The 20,801-nt window shown below is 42.3% G+C and overlaps 1 protein-coding gene across 1 annotated transcript in view; it reads right to left on the bottom strand.

The window, feature by feature from the left end:
• EPHA1 (EPH receptor A1) overlaps positions 1-2,055 on the bottom strand; it is a 33,891-nt gene extending 31,836 nt beyond the window's left edge. The window contains exon 1 of the mRNA XM_065849786.2: positions 1,655-2,055. Coding sequence (XP_065705858.2) covers positions 1,655-1,748 — 94 coding nt within the window. The 5' untranslated portion in view covers positions 1,749-2,055. The remainder of the gene's footprint in view (positions 1-1,654) is intronic.
• Positions 2,056-20,801: the final 18,746 nt, after the last annotated feature.

Raw genomic sequence — 20,801 nt, 5'->3', positions numbered from 1 at the left:
TATTCTTGTGTTGTTTGCTCCAAAAACTCACAGGGTGAGGTAGCCTGTCCTTCCAGAATTGTCACCCAGATAATATCTATCCCACACACTTCAGGCCTGAAGCGGTGATGTCAAAGCGAGAGGAGCTGCATGGCAGGTTCTAGCAGAGCAAGGGAAAGGGAAATTAGAAGCAGCTGGGCCAGGAACCTTGCAGAGCCCCTGTGCCATGCTGCAGTACCACCAGCAGCGGCTCATTTAGCTGCCAAGTGCCCACTGGAGGGGGTGAAGTCCATTCTCAAGAAAGTACCTCTCAAAGAGAAACCTGCAACAGGGATTCTCCAAGGAAAGGAAGAATGAGTCAGCACCACTACAAGAGCATAGAGCGTATGAGTACTCGGGGGTACTAGCACTTTCATCCACAGCCTCACTGCTAGGAATCTCATGTGGCTGTCCAGCCACATGGGAAGAGGTCTCCCCCAAAAGAAGAAAGACTTCAGATAAGAAGGGATGCCAGGGAAATGAGCTATTCCCAGACAGACAGGTTAAAGAAGAGTGGATCACAGACATAGCCCAAATGAGATGGTTGAGATAGGGGAGAAGCTGGCAGAGAAGTCCCTGAGTCTTACTGCCAACTACTGGTCACACACTTACGGAAACAGAACCTGCATGCTGCTACCTTATTTTACTTCTCACTTAGGCTAGCCTTCTCCACAATGGTTGCTAGCTGCATCCATGTAGCTTCATACAAACGTGCTGGTCAAGAACCCTTTTAAAAGAGCACTCAGCACTCACAGAGTCTGAGATGAGCCAGTAGCTGAACTGCCAGTTATGACTAAGTCCTCTCAATCAAGAGCATGGGACAGCAAAGAAGAGGGCTTCTCTTGGGATGGAAATGCCACAACACCTCTCACTGTGCAAACCAGAGACTAGAAGTCTCTGGCAGGAATTAACAGCAGGAGGAGGTGGGGAACAGAACAGATATTTACTCTTCCTCGCCTCTCTATTAAAAATTCCCATTCCCCAGATGTTTCATAAGCACCGTGCAATGGCCAAGATGGAAGAAAAAAGATCACTACACGTAATAAAAGGGACTAAGTGGAACAGAGAAGGGAAGCAAGGGAGACTTAAGAGGTGGAAGAGGAAACTGTAAAACCCAGGTCTGCTTTCCAGCACAGTCTCTCTCACCTTCCAAGCCTCTGAAAAAAATCACTGTCCTCTTGCTCACAGGGGTTAACTCCCAAGAGGGCTTCCTGAGGAAAATGCAGGAATGTTGGCGGGGGCAGGGGGAGAAACTTTCTGAGTTTGTGTTTAAATTTGCTATCGGCAACTCTTGTGTTTAAAGCAAAGAGGGGCAGAATTCTCTTCGATTACTGGATATGCTGAGGCATTTGTTCTTCAGCTGGGAGGGGGTGGAGAGACAGGAGAAAAAGATACCTGGGCTCAATTCACTAAGCCACCAAGACTCTGGATGGGATTTGCTCCTGGCCTTCATTCCCCCAGACCCACCTGCGCTCCCCAGACACCCCCGGTCACTCTCCAGCTCCCTGTGGGCAGCCTGTGGTGACCCTGAGGCATATGTGCCAGGCCTTCTTTCCTGCCCCCTAGAGAGGAACCTCTCTGCCTGACTGCCCAAGTCCAACCCTCCAGGCAGAGGGACCAGTGGTCCCACGCTTACCTTCTTTCCCAGGCACCTTGGGAGGAAAGAGAGTCCAGAAGAGAAGGAGCCTGAGGGAGAGCTCAATCCTGCTGCTCCAGGTCCTCAGCTCCATGGTGGTTGGAGAGGGGGGCTGGCTCCCAGCCCCTGCCTGCTTTCCTGGCTCAGGCCTCCGAGCCTTGGCTCCTGCTGGCAGTGCATGAACCTCTCCCGCAGCCTCCTGACTGGAGCGCACACATTGCACAACCTCCCTGCCTGGCCCACAGTTATGATGAAAGATCAAGGCGAGTGGGTGGAGAAGCCTTACTGCCTTTACCTGTTTTAAAGGGGCTGGTCACAGACTTCCCATCTGGCAGGCAAATAAATCCACCTTAAAGGCAGCCACCTTTTTCCTGGGAGCCTCCCTCCACCTTTGCTCCAGTCTCGTAAGAGGCTCCCGATTGCCACCTCCTGGGCAGCCCTCGCCACCGTCCCCGCTCTTGCTCCGGCGTCCCCGGGCGTCTTTCCGGGAGCGCTCAGCTGGATCCCTGGCTAGGGCTGGCCGCTGCCCCTGCCCCCTGCCCATCCCACCGAGGCGCACTTGTAACTCTGAGAGATGAAAACAGCCCAGATACTGAGTTAGAGACTGCTCGATCCACTACTCTCTGTGAGAATGCGGCTAAAACCCCTGAGCCGTCCTCACAGTAGATATTTAGGAAATCCATCTGTATGCAGTAGCAGCAGCCCGTTTTGTTCCCCAGACTGTGATAGCATATCCCCATATTTGAATGACTTCCACCGCCACACCAGTATAAGGTTTCCTTGTCTACATCCCATACCTTGACTTAGCAGTACTGGAATGTATCCATTTCAGTCCTCATTTATACAGTACTGTGCCTTCTTCAGTCATTGATGTAGCAGTGGGGCAGATGGCTAACTTCTCCTTTGTGATGGGACAGTATAGGCAAGGCCTGCATAGACATGAAATGGGAAAGAACCATTTGCAACTGGAGAATAAAGCTCTAGGCCACCTCAGGAGCTCATATCTTTTCTAAGGAAAAAAAAACAACAAACCACAATGTTACAGCTTTACATTCAATTTCTCAGGGCTACTTGAGTTTGCATATGTTCCATCAGAGAAGTACCAAAGCTCTGGGGTGAAGAAGCTGGGGATGCTCTGTCTCTGTTTCATTAGTAGGCAGATACTCAGGACATTTGATCTAAGCTATTTGGAATAGGCGGGAACAGGTCTACTAAGGCTTGTTGGAAGAGAAGGTCTGAAAAATATTTTCTCCCAACTTGTTAGTGTTGGCTGATGTGAGTTAGAAATTTGGGTATTCCAGATGATGGTGGTCAGAAATTGTGTGTAACTCCTTGTTATTTTGTAGATTGGAGTTCACCTACTGTAGCTCCCAGTCAGAATGTGTACAGTGGTAGTCAAACAAAATATGATCTAGTGTTACAGCAAGATCAAGATCTGCAGCAAATCCATAAACAAGTGGAAACATAAAAATGTAGAAGCCCAAATGCCTGGAACTTTTCTAGTATCTGTAAAAGCCCTGTTGCAGTGCTTTGCCATGTGTTCTCTGCACGGAAGTGGAGATCCAAAAGGAGAAATTTACACAGAGGCTGCACCCAGTACAATGGAGTACTACATGTGAATTATTCATACAACTCTGCTGAGTTTTATGAATAGGATTGACAGGATCCTTATGCTTGTGCATCACAAGGCTGGATTTTGTCTTTTTAAACTGTTGGACAAAATTAATTCCCTAGGTGTCTAATGTAAAAAAAAAAAAAAAAAAAAAAACAAACTTAAAAATCTGAAATAACTTGATTTCAAAAAATATTTCTCTTTACAATTATATTCTGTGATTCTATGCTTTACATCTCCATAACCTGTTCACTGTCATGGCTTCCCAGTGAGTGTCCGATCTCTGGCATGCTTTTTGGTGGTAAGAAGGTAACTGCATCTTTTAAACTCACTCTCAACATGTCTTTGGGTTGAATCTCATCCTGTGTTTCTAGTCCCTCTGGGTATTTCTGAATCACAGGGCATGTTTTCCTTCCATTTCCTAGTATTCTGTTTCATGTATCGCTGAGATTAGGCATCTGGCTAGAAAATATCACTACACAACACACCTGGGCTTTCCTCCTACAGATATGTGGGCTTGTGGTGAGGGAGAAGAGGAGGAATGGTATGCACCAGGTCTTGTGTTGATGTACAGTTGGGACAGTCAAAGGACACTCCCAAGACTGAGGTGGGATGTGTTTCTTTTGAACTGCAGTTCAGACAGAACTCTTTCATATGTTTCTTATAAATTGTTTACTGTGTGTGTTCCTCTTCACATTTTAGAAAGAGTGGTGAGTTTCACCATTGTGCTGTTAAATGTCCTTCTAGATGATGAATGAAACTGAACCTAGAAGAAATCTCTAGAGTTCCTCACTTACTTCCCAAACTATTGAAGCATCCTTTGGTATTGATAACTTGCATCTGTGCATCTTCAACTGGCTTTCACTAAGGTGTTATTGTAGCATAGATGTATAGGGCTCCCAGGGGCCCCAGTGACATTCTACAACAAACTCCACTTCCATGACCATGTTTTAATATTCTAGTGTTTTCTTTTTCCTGTTGGAAAGTTTTCTGACTCTACTCGACCAGCAATTATCTTAGAATATTTCAAACAACTGACTCCAGACAGTCTTCCTGCAGAAAATATACTCCTACCATCTAGTGGCTTAGAGTTGTTAAATTAGTTCTGTACACAGACTTTTTTCACTCAGAAACTTAGACTTTAATTTAAACAGATATTTTAAACTCCTACAAAGGAACACAAGTGACTCCTCTTAATCACAAAGTGGTCACCCCTAGCTTAGGGACCTGACTGCACAAGTAGTCAAGCTTTTTATCTTTCTTCCCTGAGAATAATAACAAGGGCAAGGAAACGAATGAAGCTGATAGAGATAGGGTATAGATCTGGGTTTTCATTCCCAGTAGAAGCAGAGGAAACTCCCTCACTCTTCTGCACATATCCAGAGAGTAACGCCCTTGGAGATGGAGAGTTTGCCTGTACAGGGCCCTGAGCAACCTGACACAGCTTTGGTGTTAACCCTGCTGTGAGCAGGTATTTGGGCTAAAGACCTCCAGTAGTCCCTTTCCACCTTAATCTTTTTCTGATCCTGTTAATCACCAGTAGATGAACAATCGTGTCTTCTTGGCACCAGGAATGTAGACAACTCCTTCCTTGGACTCTAGTCAAAATGGGAGCGCAGATTCCCGTATATATTCTCCACTTAACAGAGTTGGAGGGACATAGATATGGACTATAATTCCAGTATACCTGCATAAAATTCCACTTACTTGTTCTTCAGCAATGTACTCTGATATATCTCTACCCTGGCTGGAGACCTAATTAGGGACAAAAGTGTATTTCCACTGTTGGCTGAGCTGCAGGCTTTCTGCCTTTTGTCTCTAGATAAGCTGTCCTGCACGTGGTCTGCCATGCTCTCGTTGGGCTTGCAAAACAGGACTAAATTAAATTATTGTACCATCCTGAAAATGAGGAAGAGGACCTTTATTTTGCCCAGAAATTACCTGAGAAAATTCTCTTGCCTTTCACATCCCAGTTCTGCTCCTCTGGGTGGTCCAGTGGATGTGGAACCCAAGAGGTCCTGGCTGCCTCACGGTGCTGTGGCAGGAGCAGAGAGCGGCCCATCCCACCCATCAGGACCATGCGTAGTTTAAGGGTGATACAATCAGCTTTGTCTGGTGATGGCTAGGCTTTTGTTTCTTTCCAAGTTAGCACTTTTGGTCAACAGTGAATCCATGTGAGACTGAGGGATCTATTGCAAAAACAAATCTAAGCCAAACAGGGTTTCACTTATGTTAAGATGCAACATTCTGGATAGACAAGTGGAAAGCAGTGCAAACCCAGCCATAATATAATCTGATTCATATTCACATTCTTAAAACTGCTCCAAGTTGTACAAGTCTCAATCACAAGAGTTAATTATTTTTTAATAGATATTATAACACATTTTACAGTTACAAATCCAAAAAGTGCAGTTCTACACTTACGCTCCTCTTCAAGAGCGCATTCTTCCTGAGCACATTTAAAAATATTTATTTATATTGATAGCATTAATTTTTCCCTTTTTTATTAATTTTCTTACTGACCTCAGGAAGAAACAAGGGGAAAAATAAAAGGCAAGGTTCAATTTCTCCTTGAACATTACTAACACAAGCAGCGTATGTACAATAAACAGAAAATTTGACCCAGGGAAATTTGATTTCTAGTACAGATGCTCGTGACTTCTTCAACTAGGTTGTAGAAAAATAAGATTATAATAATTTTAGTAATTTAATCTCAGCTCAAAATATAACAATAGTCGTCTCTGTATGACAAATACATAACCGTAATTTGTAATTAGTTCATGATTCCTAGTTGTTCTTTCCGATTTTGGATTCATTATCCTTAAGTGTGAAAACACCTCACCAACATTGAAAAAGATATCTTTAGCATTAATAACATGCAACAAGCATCTGTATCGCTAGTCACTTTGATAGTGTGATTTTACTTTTTTCCTACACTGACAGCTGAATGTGTGAGCTAATCAATCTTTTAATTTGTTGCTTCTTTGTGTGTGTGTGTGTTTGGTTGATTGGTTGTTGGTTTGTTGTTATTTGTTTCAATTAGCAGAAATTTTAGAGCTTTTTTATCTGTTTCAAGTCTGCAGTTACTTTTATGATACTCTTCTTGATGAATTACGGTTGCCTCCACAAAATAAACACAATAAGCTTGTCCTTTTTTCTTACTCTTGTAGCTTAATCTTGGTGTTGTAGTGTTGCTATCCTGTGCCGAAATGAAATAGTTGCTACTGGTCGCTGCATTAACAATCTATGTTCATCCTGAGTGTGTTCAATGTTGACATCAAGACAAGATATTTGAAACAGATGCCTTGCTGTCTTGCAGGTGAAAAGAGGGCACTGATAGTGGTAACATCTTACCAACTTGCTGTCAACTCTATTGTCAGATCAGCTTCCCACTTGATTTTTGAAACTTGATCTATTAAGTAAATCAAAACGTGGAAACTAAAGTGAATGCTGAGAGCAACTGTAGACCAACAACACAATAAAACGCAACACAGACTTTATGAGACCTGATTTTCAACAGCAACTAAGGACCATATTCTACTGAGCCATCTGGTCTTTCCTCATCTTTACACATTCATCTGTAGAACCAGATGGTCTTAGATCTTTACATGCCGATTTGTAAAACCAGACTGTCTCATATGTTTGCACTTAAACAGGTAGAGCCAAGGGTATACACTGGGCGGATATTAAGCTTCCCATTCTCACATTTTCATGGACTTGTCTAGAAGATAACTGAGCATGGCAGGATCTTTAGAGCCAAGAGCTTTAGGTTATGGATACAGTGCTGGTATTATTACTAGCACCTTCAGTCAGCTTTTTGATGTGGAGATGATTGCAGGGCAAAGTGAAACTGCCACTGAAACCAAGCAGCTGACATGGAGCTTCACCTCATTCCTCAGCTCCACTTTGGTCTCCTGTTTATTTCTTGTCCTACCTTCCTGGCTGCTTCCCCAGGCGGGCCATTAAAGGGACTTAAGGCCTGCACAACAATCTTGTTAGAAAATAAAAATCTTTTAGTATCTAGAAATTTTTTTATTGGGAGAGAAGGGCAGAATATTTAAGCATATTTGTTTCCCATTAGCCTGTTTATAGGTGTGTAGTCTTTATTTGTTTTATCATATAGGATCCTATCAGATTTTATATGCTGGATAAGTAGTTTCATATAATGGCACAAAACAATCTCAGGAAGGACTCATCTCTCCTCTTCTGTAAATCTTCTACCTAGAAATATCTGCAAGCAAAACTCCTATAGCAATATAGTTTTTATCACAGTAAAATCAATATGGCTATTGCCATTGGCATGTTGAATGATAAACATAAGGCAAACAGGAGCCTTTTCTCAATAAAGCAAATCACCATCTTTGACAGCTTTTCACCCTCACGATATCGAAGTCTGCTTCCTAAGTTTAATCTTATATTCCCATACTTTTTCATTGACTACAACTCCATTATTGTAAATAGTTGTATTAATTTCATCTTGTTGCTTTCCTGCTGCTTCAGATTAAAGAACAAAAGAAGCTATATGGTTAAACAGAGGATTATCTGCAGGTTTTCTAAGCATTTAAAGAGTCCAAAAGAATGGAGGCTGGTGGATGCACTTGCCATGGAAGCCAAAATGGATTAGGCTGTGATAACATGGCTTTGACAAGGGGAGGTGAATACATTGAAACGTCTTCCATGCTCTTAAAATTGGACTTCCAGAAGAATTTCAACTTGCCTAACCAATAACAGAAACACATCCTCTTAGTAAACTTTGTATTTTGACTACCATAAAAGTACAGAAATATTTTTAATGTGAGTGCATTTAATTATTTTAGGATACTGATTATTTCTAGGAACAATATTTAGGAATTGTCTTACCTTGATTGCTGACAAAACATGGCAGTGTGGGGGAAAAAAAAAAAAACCAAACCAAACCAAACAAACAAACAAACAAACAAAAACAAACAAAAAACCAAACAAACAAAAAAAACATAAAACCAAAAAAACTTTCAGAAGTTTCTCTACACTGAAAAGGAGATTTCACTAGTACCCTACCAGTATCAATGGTACTGGTAGATAGCACTGAGGATATCACTTTGAACTACCTCCTTGAGTGAAGGTACCTCTTTGAATAGCATGTACCATTCAAGATACTGGACCTTGAGTACCCGGAATGTCTCTGCCATCATCTACCAAATTCTCTTCATTTTTGAGCACATGCACAGCACTGATGTGATCTACAGGCCTTACAGGTTGAGCTCTGGTGCTCAACCACTGATGAGATCTGTGTTCTCATCTAGTGCCTTGCTCAGGGCAGCCTTTACAAAATTAATTGCAAGGATGAATATTTTGGATTTTTTATGTCTGTGTAAATCATGAAGGGATTCTTAGAGATGTCTTAGCTGGTTTTGTTGGAAAACTTCAGGACACCTGTGTTTGCCAGATCTCAGGCCTCTGCAAATTTGGGGATGATGGCATTCTTCTCCTAAGGACGGACAGGACCGTTTGTGGAATGTAGGTGCCCAACTGTACTCATACACTGGGGGATATTGAGACCCTACCCAAACCAAACAGTTATGATGCCCAGGGGAAGATCTTTGGTTGAACGTGGAATATGCTCTTGTCTAACTCTGCATTGCCTGACTGGATTCTGCTGATTTAGAAATTACTTTTTTTTTTTTTTTCTCTGTGTTCATGCCCCACATCAGGGATATTGCTGTCTTACTCCACTTGAGCACTCTCCAGCTCTCAGCATACAGCATACTGGGTCAACAAGTCTGAAACAGTCACTTGTAAAGGTGGGTGGGGATGGCTGGAAAAGGGACCTCAGACAGGTCCTGGCAACTGAAAGATAACATTTAAAAAGAAGATGGTTCTGAGGTGTCTTACACATTGTTGCTGCTCTTGTCTCAGAAGCTTCTTTCTTCCTACTCTCATCCCTGAGTTCTCTCTACAGGTCTATACAGCAAAACCCTGCACTCAAAACAGCCGGGCATAGGAGAGGGCCTGAGGATGGAATGGCTGTGGGAATACTGGTGGGAATAGGATGGGGGATAGTCTTGGGCTCTGGGATATCTCCTCACTCCATTCATCTGCAAGGACACTGGGTGGAGACAGTGTCTTTGCAGAAAACCTGCACTGCTCATTGTGCTTCCCACATGTATCTCAGAACTAAAGAGCTGGGAGTCTAGCATGGCTCATAGACTGCTGCTTCAGCCATGTACTGCTTCCCAAAGGCATCATCCATGTACTTACAGTGAAGAGGGGTCTGCCAAGGTACCTCTGATTGTGAGGAACATCTCTAGTTCTGGACACAGCCCTGCTATCTTCTCACAGCAGGTAATAGTTACCTCTCTGCTATCCTATGCCCACGACTGCCAGAAATACGTGAGGGCCTCTGCCAAGGTTTTGATTGGTATTATAAACCTCAGTTTCTTTCTGTCCCTTAGTTTCATTGCCAAGTATTTGAGCATATCAATACCTCCTAGAAGACAGGTTAGAAGCCTCTGCTGTAGAATCCTACTGATCTTAGAAGGGACCTCTGAGGGTCTCTAGTCCAGCCCAGTGCTTGCAGCAGGATGAACTTTGAAACTTGATTTGACTTGACAGGATTTGGAATTGATGCTTCAGCTTTGTCCTAGGCTCATTACAGTTATTTACTGTCTTTAAATCCTTTAATACTATTCGACTCAAAGTACTTCTCTTATGTATTTCTAAAGTACTTCTCTATTAGTAAGTAATGTGCTTTTATTAAGACCTTCCCCTTCTCGTTTTTGGAAGATCTGGCAGGCAATTAAAATATTCACTACAACTTTGATAATTTTAAATAATGCAGCTGAGCCTTTGCTCACAGCAGCAACTAGGTTTTCATTGACATGAGAGCCAATATTCTGTGTTAATATTTTAGTCTGGCTAGCCTGTCAACTTGAAGACAGCTTTTAATGTGAGTTTTAAATTCTACATTTCTTTTTTGTCAGATGGCTCCAACTTAACTTCCTTAGTTACAGTGCCAATTCTTTACAGCAGTCAAATCCACTTACCATAATTTTTAATGATTGTAGCCCAGAGAAAGTAAATGTCATTCTACTCTCTCAATCTGCCAAGGGAGAGCACCGAGAGAGGTTGGAGTGCTGAAATTCCTTTGGATTAGACAGAGAAATAGAAGCCAGCCTTTTAGATTTTTCTCAGCAATTTGATGTGTAAGAAGTGGGTTCTGAATCACAGGGTCTGATTGGGACTTTGAAGAGCTATGACGGAGGGAAGTATTAACTAAAATAATGGAGTTACTCCTTTCCCTACTTTTTCTGTCCAAAACTCATCTTCCCTAATTTGTCTGAATTATCCTGTTCTGCCTACATGTGGGAAACACACAAAATAACACTGCTGTGCACCTTCCAGTCTCATGTCTGCTGCAGTCCAGCATGTGCTGTAACTCTCACTGGTTTTGCTAAAATAACTGTAGCAGTGGTATTATTAATCCTATGATGATAGATTTCAACACTCCTCAGGCATCCTTATTTATATGATACAGTCTTTCCAGATAAAAGTCACATGATAAAGACTAGTATTTTCACCTTTATGTTGCCATAGGAACAATCCAAACCTAAAGCATCTCCCTATGCAAGGAAAGATTACTTCCTGCAAAACAGGAAGGAAAGTCATACTCTTGTCAAATCAGTGGCACCTGCATTTTCATTATCTGCAATAACTCAAAGTAAGACAAGTTTACACTAATGATATAGGAAATCATGTTGCAGTACTGTAGAACCAGCTCATTATGTGGGAAGGAAGGTGATTTCATTTAAAAGCAAAACTGGTCTCACTCAGTCACATTCAGCACACTTTCAGACTTTTATTCTCACAACCACCAAGGTTCTTGTCCCCAGATGATCTGCCATGACATTGATTACAAGGAATATCAGCTGTCGGGTCTTCATCACTTCTTCTGAGTTATTCTTAGGTTGGTGACAATGTGCAGGTTTTGAACATGCATTAGGTACCCTTTAGGAGTTGACACTGATTAGTCACTCCATCCTGTCCTGCTTGTGAGAGTCATCATTGAACTCTCCCTCCTGATGCGAGTGTCCTAGGAAGATGCAGATTGATGTGTTTGGATCTTGATGACCATCAACACATAGGTCTTGCAGACATTCTGCTACTTCTCCTTCTGGTGCTCCTACTCACAGGCAGACCCATTCGTTCTATATTCACACCCATACTGAAGTTCTCTACATCTGTGCCAGAGATGTACAAGGACAATCAGACAGTGAGTTGGAGCTTTTGCTCTACAGTCTGATTCAAGTTAATGGGAATATAAGGTGTTTACTGACTGGCTTCTCCCTTCCCCACAATGAATCTGCCCCAAAGTTCATATAGAAACAGGATTTCAAATGGAAGGAGTCAGTGATTAGACATGAAGATTGTGAAATTAGATCTGACCTTTTGGCTGCTTACAACTTTATGCTTGGCTCAGCCCTGTGGCATCACAGTTAAAGTAAGCTATCATCCAGACTCAAAACCGAAAATGTCTGTTGCAATATACTCTGTATAACATTTTTTAAAGAAAATACATAGCCAATATTTTTCACTTAGAGAGAATGGGATCTTGCTAGTCACAGGAAGAACGGAAAGTTCCTAGGAATGTGGAGTGATGCAAAGCTGTTTAAGTTGTAAAGATATAGAAAAGTTAAGGACATAGAGAGCTGAATAACAATAAATTACATATACTGGTCACAGGTGAAAATTCCTCATTGCATGTGTTCATCATGTAATACAATATTTACTACAAGGAATAATTCCAACTCTTTCTACACTTTAAACCAAGAATAAAAGCAGAGATTCCTTGAAGACTTCTGCTCACATCAAAAACCCAGCAATATTTAAGTATGAAAGAAGTTGGAAAATTACATTACATATTCCAATGACATCAAGAGCAAATAGAAGGAAGTTGATGGGAAAAAAAAAAAGTTACTAGTGGAGATCGGTATTTTTTTCTGGAAAGAAGACTTCTCAAAAAAGGTCCAGAAACAAGTAATTAATAAAGTCGAGGAAGTGAATCTGATAAGCCTACATGTCTTTACCTTTATTTTTGCCACTGCAATCACTGGAACTGCCCAAAGGTTTTATTGTGATCCCGTATCTCAGCAGGATTCAAAACATCTAGGGACTCAGGTGAATAACGAAAACATTCACAATTATATTAACTCAGGTGCAAGACTAGGAATTATATCTCTACTTCAGAGCATAAGTCAGCAGTCTGACTAAGTTAGGAAGAAACTTTACGGTAAGCTCTAAGACAAGAGAAATGGGCAGTCAGTGAAGACCAAGAAGGAACTCTTTAGAGAGTGCAGAGAGAGCAGTGATCCTCCAAAAGCAGGTAACTCAACAAGGACCACGGCTAGAGACAGTTCCCAGTAGTTATAAAGCCATGGCTAACTCCTACACCCACATTTTGCTGCTGCAGGACCTCCCTGACAGCTGGCTATAAACAGCCTGGCTATAAAGCTTCCTCAACAGTGTACACGAGTAGTAGGTCTTAATAGAAAACAGGAGCAATGGGTCAATGCATGATCTCAAGACTGTGGACTCAATCACTAAGGACCAACTGAGACCCACCTCACTTCAAGTACTGAGACTTTAGGAGGATTCTACTAAACACAACAAAGCTAAAGAGTGATGAAGAAACAGGGGTTTCCCTTCCTTTCATTTGGAGCTGATCAGTTCAGTGACAACGCACTGTTTCTGGGTTAGAAGACAAGGAAATAGAGACTTGTTCCTCTTGATAATATGTGCAGTTCAGTCTGGGCTGAGATTCTGTTTCTTGCCCAGTCTGGGGTCCCTCTGGCTGTGAGTGTCCTTAGAGCTAATGTTTTCTTTCAGCATTTTGTAATCATTCTCTTCTCTCCTCTACAGGACCCAGTTCCTTATATACAATATGACACAGACATCTTTCCTCTTTCCTCACTTGCCTCTGCCTTACCTGCATGAACAACAGGTAGTTCCTTTCCTCTTAAGAAAAGGGGGTTTGGAGCTTTTCTGTGAATCAAGCAACAGGATGTAATTGCACCTTCAGAGGAAGGCAGTGTTGTTACACCCTCACTGAAGCAGTTTAAAGGAGCTGATTATTCATTGAGCTGTTTGACAGAATGCATTGCTGCTCTTCTTAAATAAAAATAAATCTGTGTGTCTTAGTTTAAACCAAACTCACACTTACAGGTAAAGCAAAACAGATACAAAAACTTTAAAGACATTTGTAGAACTGTGTGGAGTTTCAACTAGTTCAGATAATCCATTATTTCGTACTGACTCAGATTAAATCACTATTCAGCAGTGGATAGGACTGAGGCCTGATTTATTTTTATTACCATTGTTACAGTCATTCCTGGTCACTTAAAATTAAATCATTAAAGAGATCTGTAGGCTTATGTAAGTCAGAAAGAGAAGCAAAGTCAAGATTTTTGACAGCTAAAATGGAACTGCTTTCCATTGACTCAGCTTGGCAGAAACATACAGGAAGTCTACCTTTCAAAATATTCTTCTATAATAATATTTTATCTATATGGCATAGTCATTTCGGGACAAAACTACTCCATGCATCAGTACAGTCTAGGGACTAATTGTTTTGGGAGCAGCTCTGCAGAAAAGAACCTGGGCTTCCATTGGACAGCAAGATGAACATAAGCCAGGAAGAGGCAATTAAGGCCAACCACATACCGGGCTGCAATAGCAAGATTATGGCCAGCAGGTGAAGGGAAGTGATTATTCCCCATTATCTGTCACATGTGAGGCCACATCTGGAACACTGTGCTCACTGTTGCAGTCCCCCATATGAGAGATGAGATCAAGCTCAAGAGGAGTGCGCAATGTCCAAGGAGAAGCTGAGGGAGTTAGGTTTGTTCAGTCTGGCAAAGAGGATTCCAAAGGAGGATCTAACTGCCGACTTTAGCTAGCTGTTGGGAGGCTAGAGATACACCAGACTCGGAGTCCTCTCAGAGCAGCACAATGAAACAGTCACAACATTTGCACAAAGAAAATACTGGCTGGCCATAGAGAAAAAAACACTTCTTCTCGCAAGGATGGTTCAGCACTGGAACAGGTGTCCTGAGAGGCTGTGAGGTCTTCCTCCTTGGAAATTTCACATGTTGCCTGGATAAGGCCATGAGCATCCTGATCTAGTTCTGGACCTAGCTGTGCTGGGAGCAGTGTGGTGGACTACAGACCTCCATAGGAACCCTCCCATCTATAGCTTTCTTTGAGTCTATGATTCTGTTCAGCCTTGATCAGATGTCCAGTATGGATAGGAGCAGAACTGTGTGTATCTGAGGAGCTTTGCTGTCACAAACTGAAATACTTGTGGAGTTTTGGCTCCTCTGAGGCCACTAACTGGAATTCTGTAGTGTCACAATTCTGAAATTAGGCAGAACTTAAGTGTCAAAGTTGTATTTAAGTGGTTTTACTCTTTTTTTAAACCTGTCATGTAACTTCTAGGACTTATTATAAAGCTATGACAGTGGTCAGTAGTCTCTCAATTTACTTCTTTAACCTTCAATTTTTGAAACTTTTTTTTATTTCAACTTTTTTCCCTACACTTTTTTTGTTTAAGATGCTGCAAACAATTCAGGACACAGATTGTCCTTGAAGCATTTACAAAACTGAATTCTGAATCTGCATGGAATTTCTAGATACTGCTGTATAGTAATGAATAAAACAACCCTGAATTCTCTCTCTGTGGCATGTTGTCTCTGCAGCTGTAACAGGAGTAAAATCAAGGAACTGATTGTTTTATAATTCTACCTAGCAAATTGGGTGGATTGTAAGTGTAAGTAAGTGTAAGTGTGATTGCTCCCTCTAGCAAATTCTGTTATAATTTTAGAACACCAGCTGATTAACTCATGTATAGTTTCTCTTTGTGTTAAAAAATAAAATTCAGGGGCTTAAGTGCCATTTCTTACTTTAGTTTTATTTATCCTCTTCTGTAACCCAAACTGCAGGAGAAAATCTGCTACCTCAGTAACAATGCAAAAACATTTACAAGGAACTAATTTGAGAAGTCTGTTCCAACTTTCTCGTCTTCAGACAGTACTTTTCTCCTGCTGGACTGGAGGTGAACCTAAGTGAGTCAGCATATACCCAGTAACCAATACCACACAGTCAGCAGTAACATGCACTATTTTTTTTTTTAGCAATAAGACCCAGCCTTACACTGAAATAAGTAAGGCAAATTGTTGTTTCAGTTTGTGTATATGTGTAGATAAGATGTCGTTTATTAACATGCAGCTTACCCCTCCCTGCAGCATTTCAACATACGCCCACACATTACCTTCAAAACATGGCTCATCAAACAGGGGAGCGTTAGCTGGAGTGAATTATGCATCCCAGTGCCAGAACACACAGCAACAAGACAAACAACGAGCAGGAGAGGATGAGAATATACATGTCAAAGCAACTCTATACTTCCTCCTCTAGCCCACACCTTTCAGGTTCCCAGCATTTTCAATGCATCAGCTTACAGCCAAATTCATAAAACATTAAAGAAAGCTGCACATTAGCATTACTGTTTGCATGTCTTGAGTCTATAGCATGGAAGAGAGATGTATCCTCTGTTGTAGAGTTCAGCCCTACTCTCCTCCCCTGCATTCTCTGTGATATCTGTTTTCAGTACACACCTGCAAGGTTTTGGTACTGACCTGCCTTAGCCTCTTGTATAAAGAATTTCTTGGAATCCAGCTATGGTTGATGAATCACATCATATCAGTTTCTATCAGCAGTTGCAACATACTTCAGAGGATGTTCCCCTTTGTTGTCAGAAAAACGATCAACGCTGGGCGTGCCTATTCACACCCATGAATGGCTTGCCTGCTCCAAAGTAGGCAAGGGAAACAATGAGGTTTCCTGGGAAGCACTTCTGGGAAGCTCAGCTTAATCAATAGCAATCTGAGAAAAATGGAAACAGGTGAGACACATACCAGGAAGCCTGGAGGAGAGGGATGGCCAGTACCAGCAACAGCCAAGGAAAGGCCAGTCACAGTCCAGACAGCCCTGTGGCTCTGATAGGATGGAGAGAGGCAAAACTTCTCAGCAGGCTGAAAATAGTGCTTGAGCAGCAGCAAGTAACTGGCCAGTGGTAAAAGAGAATAAACAGGATAAGAAAGACTGTAGATCATCTTTGCATGGAAAAATACACTGATATTGATCATCTGCAGGTATCATACTGTTGTAGAAAGCAAAGATTTTGGCTTTAGCAGCTTCATTGATGTTCTGCTGCAGGTATGTTCACAAGCAGAAGCTATTTTGTAGTTCAGAAATGTTATGGTGACTTATCTGGTTAGAGATATTAAGGCAGCTTTAAGGTAGATTGCTTGAATTGGTTTTGGTGGTTGATGAACATAAGATTCAATCTAATGAAACTATAACAGTAGCAATGTGAAAATAAATGTTAATATCATTTGAGAAAGTGTATCTGTCACTCCAGTAAGGCTGATTATAATCAGGATGTATAATAGCTGGGCCAGGGGTTGGAAATCAAAGTGTCTTGACAGAGACTTTTTAACAGGTACTGGATTCCCATTCTGTAGTCAACAGGAGTCAAGAAATTATGTCTCCCATAGGGGCAAGACACTGAAACAATTGTGCATAGCCTTTGGGAGAAGGAGTGTTTCTTTATTCCTGTAATGCTCAGAGCTTTCTGGGAACCAGGAACTGAAACTGGATGAGGTAGCAAGAGCAGGATGACTGACATCAGTTTGCATTGGTGAGAAAAAGCTCTCATTTTCTGCGTTTTGGCTTGATAAACACTGGCTGAGGACTCACCCTGGGAAAGATACTGAACCGTAAACCAACCAAAACAGAGTTTTGTAAAAAATAGATAGGCAGCCCGGCAGCTGATTTCTTGTGATTTGTTGAAGGTGGGGTGTTTCTTTCACCTCATTGCACTTACTCATGCTCTAACCCCACCAAAGGCATTATCTTGCATCTTTGCTAAGAAAATAGTTGCATATACCAGTTAATAATATCATAAACATACAAGATTTTTCCTATTCAGAAAAAAGAAAATGAAGTTACTGAAAGAAAACTGGTGTAGAACTAGAGAGAGAAAGGTCAAATCTAAAAAGGGAAGTCATGAAAGACAGGATGAAAAGATTTAAACTGAAAACAGCAAGTGAAAATGAAAAAGACAGACAAACTGAAAAATAAGCTACAGGCCCTGGGAAATATTAACTTGAACTTCTGTAGTTAAGGCAAGAAGGAAGGTGAAGGTAGTAAGGAAGGCTGACGTTCTGAAGAGAGATTTAGGTTTTCTTACCTGATTGAGACCTTGCTTCATGATTATTCTGGGATCTCAGATGGTTGTTTCTGTGAAGTAATCAGCACAGATGTCTTCAGCACTATCATAGACTTAGGGGTATCACTCTTCATCAATTCTGAAAAGAGGTGCCTGTCAGTTGCCCTTTTCAACTCTTCCTCTCACCATGTGACAGCCAGTCACGTTAGGTCTCATATTGTAACCACTCCACCTTATCTAGAACATCAGTCAAATTCTCAAGAAGGTAATACCATGAGCCTAAAACGGCAGGACTGAATGACACAAAATGACATGGCCTCATTTTACTGGGGGGTAAGAGAAAAAGCATTACATAGTCACATATCAGTAACTAAAAACATACAAGAGTGAAAAAATGCCAGTGCAGTAATAAGAACATTAGAAATATTGGGATGGGGAAGAGGAAGGTGAAGCTAGATCACTGTGACACCAAGGAGTGAGAAAGTCCACACCAGTCATGTGAAAGAGTACATACACGACATCAGATGACATTAATGGAGGCTTGTGCTGGTTTGACTGAGAATGATATCGTTTTCTTCATGCAGTTAGAAACCTATCTTTTCCATAGCTAGCAGAGTCAATATTTGGACTTAGTTTGAGAACAAGAAGATAACACCCCAGCACAGAGATAATGTTTTTAATTGCTCTGATCTGAGAGGCAAGGACATTCTGAGCGCTCTGCCCATAGGTGTGAGGTAGTGAGGAAAGGGGGCAGTTATGGGTTAGGGTTAGTGTTAGAGTTAGGGCTAGGGTTAGGGTTAGGGTTTAGAGTTAGAGTTAGGGTGAGGGTTAGATTTAGGGGCATTAGGGTTAGGGTTAGGGATAGGGTTAGTGTTTAGGGTTAGGGTTACGGTTAGGGTTAGAGTTTAGGGTTAGCGTTAGGGTTAGTGTAAAGACCATTAGGGTTAGGGTGAGGGTTTGGATTAGGGTTAGGGTTTAGGGTTAGGGTTAGGGTTAGGGTTAGGGTTTAGGGTTAGGGTTAGGGTTAGGGATAAGGCTGTTAGGGTTAGGGTCAGGGTTAGGGTGAGGGTTAGGGTTAGGGCCATTATGGTTAGGGTTAGGGCCTTTAGGGTTAGCGTTAGGGTTAGGGTTAGGGTTAGAGTTACGGTTAGGGTTAGGGTTAGGGTTAGGGTTAGGGTTCGGGTTCAGGTTCAGGTTTGGGTTAGGGCCATTAGGGTCAGGGTCAGGGTTAGGGTTAGGGTTAGGATTAGGGTTAGGGTTAGGGTTAGGTTAGAGTTAGGGTTAGGGTTAGGGGTAGGGTTCAGCTTAGGGTTAGGGTTCAGCTTAGGGTTAGGGTTAGGATTAGGTTTAGGGTTTGGGTTATGGTTAGGGACATTACGGTAAGGGGTAGGATTAGGCTTAGAGTCATTAGGGATAGATTAAGGGTTAGGGTGAGGTTTAGGTTTAGGGCCGTTAGGGTTAGGTTAGCATTAGGGCCATTAGGGTTAGGGTTAGGGTTAGGGTTAGGGTTAGGGATGTGAGCGTTAGGGGTAGGGATAGGGTTAGGGTTAGGGTTAGGATTAGGGCCATTAGGGTTAGGGTTAGGGCCATTAGGGTTAGGGTTAGCATTAGGGTTAGGGTTTAGGGTTAGGGTTAGGGGTAGGGGTAGGGGTAGGGTTTAGGGCCATTAGGGTTAGGGTTAGCGTAAGGGTTAGGGTTAGGGTTACGATTAGGGTTAGGGTTACGTAAGGGATAGGGTTAGAGTTAGGGTTAGGATTAGGGTTAGGGTTAGGGTAAGGGTTAGGGTTAGTGCCATTTTTTTAGGGTTAGCCTTAGGATTAGTTTGGGGGCATTAGGATTAGGGGTAGGCGTATGGTTAGGGTAAGGGCTATTAGGGTTAGGGTTAAGGTTAGTGTTAGGGTTAGGGTTAGGGTTATGCTTAGGGACATTAGGGTTAGGCTTAGGGTTAGGGCTATTAGGGTTAAGGTTATTGATAGGGTTATTGATTGGGGTTAGGGTTATGGTTAGACTTAGGGTTTAGCGTTAATGTTAGGGTTAGGGTTAGGGTTTAGGTTAGTGCCATTTTGTTAGGGTTAGCGTTAGGATTACGGTGGGGCATTAGGTTGGGGGTTAGGGTTATAGCCAATAGAGTTAGAGTTAGCGTTAGGGGTGTTAGGGTGTCGGGATGAGGACATTAGGGTTATCTTTAGGGTTACATCCATTACGGTTAGGGTAAGAGTTAGGGTTAGGGTTAGTGTTAAGGGTAGGGTTAGGGTCATTAGGGCCATTAGGGTTAGGGTTAGAGTTAGGGTTATGGCCATTAGGGTTAGGGTTAGGGCCATTAGGGATATGGTTATGGTTAGGGTTAGGCTTTACGGTTAGGGTTAGGGAAGTTAGGGTTAGGATTATGAATAGGGCTATTAGGGTTAGATTTAGGGTTAGGGTTAGGGTTAGGATTAGAGTTAGGGTTAGGGATCGGGCCATTAGGGTTACGGTTAGGGTTAGGTTCAGCGTTTAGGGTTAGGGTTAGGGATATTAGGGTTAGGATTAGAGATAGGAACATCAGGGTTAGGGTTAGGGTTAGGGTTAGGGTTAGGGTTAGGGTTAGGGTTAGGGTTAGGGTTAGGGTTAGGGTTTAGAGTTAGGGTTAGGGTTAGGGTTTAGGGTTAGGGTTTAGAGTTAGGGTTAGGGTTAGGGCCATTAGGGTTAGTGTTAGGGTTACGGTTAGGATTAGGGTTACGTTTAGGACCATTAGGGTTAGGGTTAAGGTTTAGGTTTTAGGGTCAGGGTTAGGGTTAGGGTTAGGGTTAGGGTTAGGGTTAGGGTTAGGGTTAGGGTTAGGGTTAGGGTTAGGGACGTTTGGGTTAGAGTTAAGGTTAGGGTTAGGCTTAGGGCCATTAGGGTTAGGATTAGGGTTAGGGTTAGGGTTAGGGTTAGGGTTAGGGTTAGGGTTAGCGTTAGGGTTAGGGTTTAGAGTTAGGGTTAGGGCCATTAGGGTTAGTGTTAGGGTTAGTGTTAGGGTTAGGGTTAGGGTTAGGGTTAGAGTTGAGGTTAGGGTTAGGGTTAGAGTTGAGGTTAGGGTTAGGGACGTTTGGGTTAGAGTTAAGGTTAGGGTTATGCTTAGGGCCATTAGGGTTAGGATTAGGGTTACGTTTAGGGCCATTAGGGTTAGGATTAGGGTTAGGCTTAGGGTTAGAGTTCAGGTTTTAGGGTTAGGGTTAGGGTCAGGGTTCGGGTTGGGGTTAGGTTTAGGGTTAGGGTTAGGGTTAGGGTTAGGGTTAGCGATAGGGTTA

This window comes from Patagioenas fasciata, chromosome 1 (assembly GCF_037038585.1).
Source record: "Patagioenas fasciata isolate bPatFas1 chromosome 1, bPatFas1.hap1, whole genome shotgun sequence".
NCBI lineage: Eukaryota > Metazoa > Chordata > Aves > Columbiformes > Columbidae > Patagioenas > Patagioenas fasciata.
Note: the sequence above shows the minus strand (reverse complement) of the source record. Positions and strands in the feature narration are given on the sequence as shown.